The sequence below is a fragment of the Mustela nigripes genome, chromosome 16, assembly GCF_022355385.1.
Source record: "Mustela nigripes isolate SB6536 chromosome 16, MUSNIG.SB6536, whole genome shotgun sequence".
In the NCBI taxonomy this organism is placed as follows: Eukaryota; Metazoa; Chordata; class Mammalia; order Carnivora; family Mustelidae; genus Mustela; species Mustela nigripes.
Window position 1 is genome coordinate 48,039,180 of NC_081572.1, and position 9,710 is coordinate 48,048,889.

Consider the following 9,710-nt stretch of genomic DNA (forward strand, 5'->3'; position numbering starts at 1 on the left):
GCCCTGCCCCACCCTTGCCCAGCCCTGTCCCGCTTAGTCCAGCCCAGTCCAACCCAGCCTTGCCTAGCCCTGCCCCGCCCTGCCCTGCCCTGCCCTGCCCTGCCCTGCCCAGCCCTGTCCTGCTCAGCCCCTGGCCATTAGCATTTCACCAGAGAACTTGGAAAGGTCAGCTTTTGCAGCCAGGGTCACTGCGTTTTGATCTTTATCCGTCTGGAGGGCTGGCTGCTGGGAATGACTTGGCCCATTGCTCCCTGGAGCTTTGTGTTTCTGCTGTTGCACCAGGATTTATCTTTGGTTTTGACGATTTACGTGACAAAAGAGATGAGATTGGATTTTGCTTCCTCTGGGCCAGGGACAGGGCCGAGTGAGGGATCCTGCACTGAGTGGCTGCCAGTTGCAGGGACTATCAGATATAACTTTGTTCCCATTGCTGGGAATTCTTTTATGCGGAGAGCAAAATCAGAACTGATTTGAGCTCCTTTGTCAGCCTTACTCCCCTCATCTGTTTCAGCCGAGCCGAATACCCCCGGTTGTATTTATGTGGCATTTCCAGCAAAATGAAAAGAAAGCAGCATTCTTTTTGGGTTGATTCTTTATAATCAAAACGAGTATATACCTTTTAGCTTGGAAACTCAGAATCCCAGTAATTGAATAGAATCCGCTACCCGGAGGATAAGTTATCATGCCTTTGAACCCCTTCCCGGTATTATTAGAGGAAGGGAGCGGGTGAATATAAGGTTAATGGATTCTGCTGCTAAACCGAACTTGGAAATGAGGTTTCATTGATTTAATATTTCCTCCATTAAGCCTCCCAAGACAGTGTCCCTATGGCCCCACCAAAGTGCAGTCACAGACTTTCTTCCTCGTGAGAGTCTGGTCCGCAGCCGGTGCTGTGACAGGGACAGATGTCCCACTCCGAAGGGCCCTAGGGCCGCTGTCCTCTCCCCGGGCTGGCTCAGAAAGGGGGGATACCCTGCGGCGCACAGGCCGAGTGGCTTTATCTTGAGGGTGTGCTCTGCGTTTATGGCTGCAGAGATTTCCTTGCTTTGGGGGCCCTTTTGGGGAGTCACCTCTTCTGGGAGTGGGCACTTTGAAGGGGAGGGCTGTTCAGAGACAGCTGAGGGTGGCAGGGAGGGCGGTGGGCTGGAGGCAGGAACCATTTAACCCACACACTTGCCTGCTTGGTGCCCTGGATAAAGCCCGGTGCCAAGGGAGCACACTGCAGGGCTGGTTCCAGAAGCTTCCTCTTGCCTGTCCTCTCATCCTTCCTGTAGCCTCTGCTCTTAGTCTTTGCTTCTGCAGGCTAAGCTGACTGGTGTTTTGAGCCATCATGCAGAGGGCCTCAGCCCTCTGCCTTTCCCACCATGACTCTTGTCCCCACCTCTCTTGAAATGGCCCCTCTTTTCCACATGCATGCCGTGCACAGTGCCGGGGAACAGTGTCTCTGGGGTCCATCTGCCTTGGCACAGTCTCGGACACGGGTTCTCATCCCTGCCTCTCCATCTCCGTAAGCACTTTCCTCTTCTTATACAGGGCACTCGCCAAATACTTCCTCTGTCCTTGCCAGCCTGGCACACTCGAGGACTTTGGGGACGGGGCCTCCAGTCTCCCAGTGCCCTGTCCAGTCTGCTGGGCGTTCCAGTGCATCAGGGGTCTTTGGGTGCTGTAGTTGATGGATAAAGGGGGCAGAAAAGTTGGGGATATGTCTTTTTTGGCAAAAATTTAAAACAATGAGGGGCACCTGGGTGGCTCAGTGGGTTAAAGCCTCTGCCTTCAGCTCGGGTTGTGATCCCAGGGTCCTGGGATGGAGCCCCACATCGGGCTCTCTGCTCGGCAGGGAGCCTGCTCCTCTTCCTCTCTCTGTCTGCCTCTCTGCCTACTTGTGGTCTCTGTCAAATAAATAAATAAAATCTTAAAAAAAATTTTTTTTAAACAACAAGGCTTTTAAAATGCAGACCAAAGCTGTCACACAAATGTTTTGAGCAACAGCTATATTTTGGGAGTGTGTTGTCACTGCCTGGAAGTATAGGCTTTGTTTGGATGTGTGAGTTCTAGTATGTTATGTAAAGAACAAGGACACTTCCTGCATGTAAGCAGGTCATTGGTGTCATTATTTGAGTAGCAGGGGAAGTGTGGGTTGTATGAACAAAACGGTGGTGATGTTCTCCCCATCATGGAGTATACGTTTGGGATGGGTTAGGTTGGAATTGGTCTGGATCCGAAGTCCAGCCTGGGTAGTAGGCGGGGTGGTGTCATTCAACTGTTTAGGTTTTGGAGATGGACAGACCTGACCTTGAACGCACGTCAGCCCCAATCCAGTAGTGAGATCCTGGCCAATCACCCAACATTACCGAGCCTGTTTCCTTCCTTTTTTAAATGCAGGAGGGAATAATACCTATCTTAAGGGGGCTGTGTTTTTGTTTTTTTTTTAATTTAATTTTTGAAAGTTGTAATTATGTTATAACCCATATCCCATAAAAATTGCCGTCTTAACCATGTTTTAAGCGTTAAGCACCTTCGCGCTGTCATGCGGCCAATCTCCAGAACTTTTCATCTTGGAAAGCTTGGGCCCAGATCTATCTCTCTCTCTCTCTGGATTTTCCCTTGTGAAGGCAGCGCCCCTAGAACTGCTCTGTTGGCTCAGCCCATCTGCTTGGGAGGAGAATGTGGTGGTTTTGGGCCCTTCCTGTTTCCTGCCAGGGCCCCCTTATTCCGGGAGAAATGTAAATCCATGTAAATCCGTCTTCTCTCTGACTTTACAGAAAAGGCAACAGATGGCTCCCTGCAGAGCGAGGACTGGACTTTGAACATGGAGATCTGCGACATTATCAATGAGACAGAGGAAGGGTATGTCGTCCGTGCCCCCCCCCCCCCCCCCCGCCATCTCCTGTGAAACTGGTCAGCTCCTGGGGGGTCACTCAGAGCCTGTCAGGGCTTAAGGGCGGGGGTGTTTGACTTTGTTTGTTTCCAGGCTGTTTGCTTTGGCATTTAATAAATGGATACAGTTCATTATCTTTCCTCTTGCTGCCTGTACTTGGTGGCAACCCCATGAGCAGTGAGGCACTCTTTTAATTACCTGCTTTGAACCATCATGACAATGAAGTCTTCTGGTTACCTGGTCCCCTGTGCTGGTCACCCCCTCCAGCCCTCCTCCCTGGCTCTGCCTCCCTGACACCAATGCCAGGCTGTCTCTGTCCTGTTTTGCTGGTTTGGAGGCTCAGGAGGGAGAGGGCCCACGGTGTTCATAGAGGGAGAAGGTCAGTGTGAGGCACAGAGCAGCAGGTGTGTCTGGCAGGGTCCCCCCACCCCTGAAAACATCCCTCCCCTGCCGGGTTTGTTCTTTCTGGCTGTTCCCTTTATATCCTCTCCGGCATTCCAGCTATGTTCTGTTTACGCTTCCTCCAGATTGGTCTGTGTTCGGCTTCTGTTCATGCCACACAGAACGGTGCTTCCTGTAGCCGTGCCCTCCGCAGTCGTCTGCGGAGTGCCCAGGGGGATAGGCTGGACTCCGGCAGCCCTGGGCTTGCCTCTTGGCGCTGGCCCTTGCCGCCTTGCCATGTATCAGCTGGGGCTGGTCCTGCTCTCAGTGAACAGATACTGACTGAGGGGCTACCTCATGCTGGGCCCTGGTGTGATGTGAGTGCCCAGGGCACGGCAGGGAGCAGGACAGACGCCCTGGAAGCCATTACACGTTCCATTACGTGGTCACATTACATGGTCAGCTGGTGACAAGTCTGGAGTGAAACGAAGCACGGGGGGGGGGGGGGGGAAGGCTGGGACTTAGCTTTTTTTTTTTTTTAAGATTTTATCTACTTTTTTATTTATTTAAAGAGTGTGCACACTTGATCCCCGGTTTGGGGGCAGCGAGGCAGAGGGAGAGGGAGACAGAACCCCAAGCAGACCTTTTGCTAAATGGGGAGCCTGACTCCGGACTTCATCTCACATCCAGAGGTCATGATCTAAGTCAAAAAATCCAGAGTCAGCCCCTTAACTGAGTCACCTGGGCGCCCCTGGGAGTCAGCGATTTTAAGCAGAGGAATCAAGGAAAGCCTCACTTGAGAAGGTGACATTGAAGAGCGACTTGAAGGAGTTGGGGGGGGTGAGGTGTAAGGATGACAGCAGGGAAGAACCTTCCAGGCAGAGGAAGCAGCAGGCACAGCAGCCCTGGGACAGAGGGCGGGCTAGTATGTTTGAGGACTAGCAAGATGCTGGTGGGGCGGGTGTGGAGAGAGCTAGGAGGGTGGGACAGGCCCTCATCCAAACAGTGCAGGGCTCTGGCCTTGACTTGGAGGGGAGGGGATTTGAGCAGAGAGGGGCGTGGTCTACCACTCATTTTATCTATTTATTTATTTATTTGAGAGCATGGAGGGGGTGGCAGAGGGAGAGGGAGAAGCAGACTCCCTGCCAAGCAGGGAGTCTGATGCAGGGTTGGATCCCAGGACCCTGGGATCACAGCCCCAGCCAAAGGCAGACACCCAACCAACTGAGCCACCCAGGTGCCCCAAGTCTAATGCACATTTTTTTTTTTTAAATTCATTTGATAGACAGAGAGAGATCACAAGTAGGCAGAGAGGCAGGGGGAAGCAGGCTCTCCGCTGAGCAGAGCGCCCGATGTGGGGCTCTATCCCAGGACCCCGAGATCATGACCCGAGCTGAAAGCAGAGGCTTAAACCACTGAGCCACCCAGGCGCCCCTCTAATGCACATTTTTTAAAAAGATTTTATTAGAGGGAAATCACAAGTAGGCAGAGAGGCGGCGGGGGTAGGGGGAGCAGGCTCCCTGCTGAGCAGAGAGTCTGCTAGGGGGCTCCATCCCGGGACCCTGAGATCATGATGGGAGTCGAAGGTGGAGGTTTAACCCACTGAGCCACCCAGGCACTCCTCTAACGCACATTTTAAAGAGATCTTTCCTGCTACTGTGATCAGAGTGGCCTGGTAGGAAGGGCCGAGGGCAGAAAGAGGGGAAGCGAGTTAGGAGGTGTGGGATGATGGCAGTTTTGACGTGGACGACAGTAGAGGAGGGAGAGGGAAACGGTCAGCTTCGGGATATATTTAGAAGGTGGAACCAGCGGGGTGTGCAGAGGTGGCTGTGGGCGGGAGAGAAGAGAAGAGTCAGGAAGATTCCTGTGTTTAGGGCTGAGCCACCATAGGGAGGGAGCAGGACAAGGACCAAAGATCAGAAGGTCAGCTAAAATCCTACAGCTCCAAGCTGCCCGCTAGGCCCCAGCAGGGAAGCTGTCCATCTGGAGGGCCTGGGTATGGAGATGCGGGCGGGAGCCTGTGCCGCAGGCACAAGTTGGGGCGTCTTCAGTCCAAGATGGCATACTGCTGCCTCTAAATGCAGGTGTTCGGCTTGGTTCCCAGCACACAGCCACATCAGAGTGGTTGGGGGCTCTGCATTTCTAACGCCAGAGTCACGGGCTCCCCTTCTCTCTCATGCCCCCCTCTCCTGTCCTCCTTTCTGTGGTCGTCCAGCCACATCAGACCCCACAGATGGAGGTGGAATCAGTTCCAGGATGCCAAGGCTAGTGCGCCCCAGCTGCTCTGAGGGAGGGGTCCCCCTGGTGGGCCCAGGCAGGCTGTGGCCGAGGTGTGTGCCCATCACTGCAGACACGGGGCAGGCTTTGGGCTGGACCTCAGTGGGCCAGGAAGACAGGGTGGAGTATGGATGCGAGCATGAAAGGACAGCGTGTTGGGGCCGCGAGTGGTCTGGGCGAACCTGGAGAGTGGGGATGTGTGAGAGATGAGATTCCTCCTCCCAGGGTTGAGGAGGCTGGGGCACCTTCCTTTCCCAACACTCCGCTCACCTTCCTTCTAAAGTGGCCCACGCTCCTGGGCCTGCAGTTGTGAATGAGAGCACGTCCAGGACACGTGGGGATTTTCTGTCACAGCCCTTACGGGGAGGTGTTTGTCAAATCTCTCCCTAAGCGGGAGAAAACCCTGAAGTTCAGCTAACTGTTCGGGAGCCCCTTCAGCTCCTTCCGGCTTCGGGGCTTTGGTCCCTGTGTTCCTGCTGTTTGCCTCTCGCCTCTCCCTTTCACCGATCAGTTCTGCCTTGCCCTGGAGCTCAGTTTGAAGTGCATTTCCCTGCCACCCTTCTCTTCCTGATCCAGACAGGTCCCCCCATGTGTGATGTCACAGTACCCTGTATGACAGCAGGCCCATCACAGCGCAAATGTACTCGTCCGTGTGATGTTTGTGAGTTGCTCTCTCCCCTGCAGACCCCCTCGACTGTGCACCCCATGAGGGCATAATTCTGTTTCACATGTCATTTTCTGCCAACACCTAGCGCAGTGGACATATAACTGACTCTTGACAAGCATCTGGTAAATAAGAACACAGCGGAGGGAGTCCCTGAGGGACTCTCTATCTGCTGAGGAATGCAGAATGCAACCCCTGTGACACAGCGTGCCAAGAGACACTGCCTCTAACTGAGAGAGACCAGAGCCACGGCAGCTGACTGGCCCTGGGGCTGTCCGTGGCAAAGGCTGCTTGGAGGAGGGGATGCCCAGGTGGCATCTTGTAGCAAGGAGGGCACCCGCCCGGTGAGGCGGGTGGATGGCAGGTGGGAAGGCAGACACCCAGGCTGGTGGGCCCGAGTGGGAAGGGGAATGTTGTAGGATTAGAGGTGTGGAGCCTGGAGCCACCTGCCCAGGCTGGCATTCTAGGGCTCCCACTCCATTGCCATGTGCGCCCCTATGTCTCGGAGTCCTCGTTTATGAAGTGCGGGTACCGCTAGTGCCTATCACAGAGGCTTGTTGGAAGGATCAAAGGAATAAACATTAAGAAGCGTCTGGCTATGTGTACATTCATGTCCGTGCTCTGCATAGGGACGTGCTCTTCATCCATTAAAGACCTGCTCGTTAAAGATGTCATGAGCCAGGTGTCCCTATCCACCTTCACCTGTAGTGTTCTCTGGCCAGTCTTGGGTGCTGAGCCTTGTGGCCTGCTGGGCCCACCTCTGTCCGCTGTGCTCTGAGGGCTTGCCGTGTCTGCACACCAGGCCGCCGCACGCCAAGCCTAGAAGGCAGAGGCAGGCCATGCTCACGTGCCAGAGGTCGTCACTGCCTGGCTGAGAAGGGCAGAGGCAGGATGCAAGCCCGAGCTGGCCTGATTCCAGCCACCCAAACTCTGCCTATGCCTTCTTATTCAGAGCTTCACCTCTGTGATGTTGTGGTCCTGGGGGTACAGATTTGAACTGGCACATAGGCCCCTCTGGGCTTTCTCTAAAGTGTCCAAGGCTGAGCTGCCCTCCATCGTAAGGCCTCATGTGACAGCCTCTTGTCTCCCGCATCTTTAGCCATTAACGAGGGGTGCCCAGCTCAAGAACCTGGGAATGTTTTAGGTCCCGTTTACCAGGCCTTGCCCAGACTGACCTAGTTCGGGCCCAGGTGTATGGATTGGTGATGTGCTCCCCAGGGACTCTGGTGTGTGTGTCAGAGAAGGATCCACTGACCTGCTGACTTGGGGCATTTTCCTGACCACGTCTGGACCTTCCCTTGCTCAGGGAATCTTCAGCCTCTACGCTGGGGCCTGCAGGGAGGAGCAGGGTTAACAGCAGAGAGAGGGCTCAGAGGGAGGGAAGACAGACAGGAGGGAGAGGAAGAGTCCTGAGTTGGGGAGGAGGGACAGCTGTGTCCTTGGAGGGAATAAAGAGAAAGCCGCTGCAAAGCAGTGGTTCTGGAACCACAGGACGAAATGAGTGCTGGGATGACTAGAAAGAAGGCTTCTTAGGAGCTTGGGGTGGAGGAGGCCTTGGGGAGGCTGAAGATGGCCCAGATGTCAGGTTCTGAGGCCCTGAGTGCTGGCCTTCCTGCTACCGGGGCAGAGGGGGGCATTTCACAGGGGCCCTCCCTTCCTGGCCCTCTCCCGGCTCCATCTTGGCTCTTGACTCTTCCTTCTCTCCTTTTTCCCTGATTCCAGCTCCTTGCTGTCTAATCTGCTGCTGCTGCTTGAAACTTTGCAATTCCTCTGACATGACTTTGATCCTCCTTTCTGAAGCTTCTCCCCTGGGGAGAGAGATAAATACTTGCTTTTGTGCTCACCCAGTCACTCTGAGGCAGTACTTCCCTCCGCTGAATTTCCATTTTAACTCTAACCCGGGAGCCTGCTGACTCTCTGATTTCTCCCCCCCCCCCCCTCCACCACCATCACCCCCACACTGGGAGAGCTCTGTGCGCGCTCTGCTCTCTGAGCTCTAAGTGATCACGGCCCTTGGAGGCTGTTCTCATTTTTCTGCTCTGTGGAAGTTCAAGAGGAGAGGGATGAAGCTCGATTGAGAGGGATGGTAGCTGGGGGTCAGGGCTGACCGTGGCTTGGCAGAGCCTTGGAGAGAGAGGAAATCAATCCACGCTTCTGGCCAGCAGCCACTGACCTTCACCAGCTCAAGTCCACAAACAGTCCTCAAAGCCAGCTTGTCAAGTCCCATATTTGCAGAAATCAGCATTCCTGTTAGGAAACTGCAGCCATACTGCAAACACGCTTGGCAGGGGCCCATTCCCCAGAGAAACTCATCCCGTCAGCCTTTGGGCTCAGGAGCCAAGAATTCCTGCAGGCAGCCACGTTTCAAGTTCAGGATGGGAAATAAGTGACTCAGGGTGTTCTAAAATTTCTTCTAGAAGTCTTGGCTGCCTCCTGTGTATTTCTGTCTCCATGGGGCTGATTGCCAGAGCTTCCAACCTCCCTTCCCCCAGCTTTCTCACACATATTTGAAAGGGCTTTTTCCTTTGGTAAAGAGATCATAAATATTTGAGAGCTATAGGAATAGGAGGTCCCTGACTTACAAACCTTCAGCTTTCGAAAGACCCAGATATTCTGACATGTTGATCAGGGGAAGGCTGGAGCCCACGTGTGTAGCAAAAGGCCAGCCTGCAGGCAGACTGGGGACTCCCAGGAGTGCGGGTGATGGGGCAGCAGGGGCCGGGGGCTTCATGCCAGACATAGCAGTGTCCCTAAGCTTTGTTGGATCCTGGCTTAGAATAAACAAAATAACTTGTTAGACCAAAGGGCTGCACCTTCTAGCTGCTTCTAGAGGGCTGGCTAGGGACCACCATCACTCCCAGCTCTAACTGTGATTTAAGGAAGAACATATTCCACGTTCCAAACAATCAGCTTATGAACATGCCTTTGGGAATCCACATCAGCTCCATTACCTAAAAACACACACAAATCTTTGGGTTTTGAGGAGACTTAATTAAGTTTTCTTTCTTTCTTTCTTTCATTTTTTTTTTTTTTTGAGACTTTCATTTATTTATTTGAGAGAGCACATGAGTAGGGCCAGAGGCGGAGGGAGAAGCAGACTCCCCGCTGAGCAGAGAGCCTGATGCGGGCTGGATCCAGGACCTGAAGATCATGACCCCAGATGAACGCAGACACTTAACTGACCGAGCCATCTAGGTGCCCCTTACTTAAATTTTCTCAGGGCAAAAAGGAGCTCCGTGGAACTGGGGAAGAGCATCCAGGCCTTAGCAAGGAGCTGGCCATTCTTTATTCTGTGTCTGTCTGTTGTCTCTTCGGCGTACCCCGCATCAGTGGGTTAGTTATTGTTCTGAATCAAGAATATTTGCATGGGATGCAAAATGGAAAAGGACCGCAAAGAAGCCCAGTGACAAACCTCTCACCCTCTCCTCTCTGCCACCCAGCTTCCCTTCTAAAGGGCAGGCAGAGTTACCAGCATCTTGGGGCTCCGTCCAGAGACTTTCTCCTTCCTGC

The 9,710-nt window shown here is 53.7% G+C and overlaps 1 protein-coding gene across 5 annotated transcripts in view; it reads left to right on the forward strand.

Moving 5' to 3' along the window:
* TOM1L2 (target of myb1 like 2 membrane trafficking protein) overlaps window positions 1-9,710 on the forward strand; it is a 118,976-nt gene that overhangs the window by 59,317 nt on the left and 49,949 nt on the right. For all 5 annotated transcript variants that reach the window (XM_059379851.1, XM_059379847.1, XM_059379848.1 and 2 more), the window contains exon 2: window positions 2,763-2,847. In XM_059379851.1, the coding sequence (XP_059235834.1) occupies window positions 2,763-2,847 (85 nt within the window). The remainder of the gene's footprint in view (window positions 1-2,762; window positions 2,848-9,710) is intronic.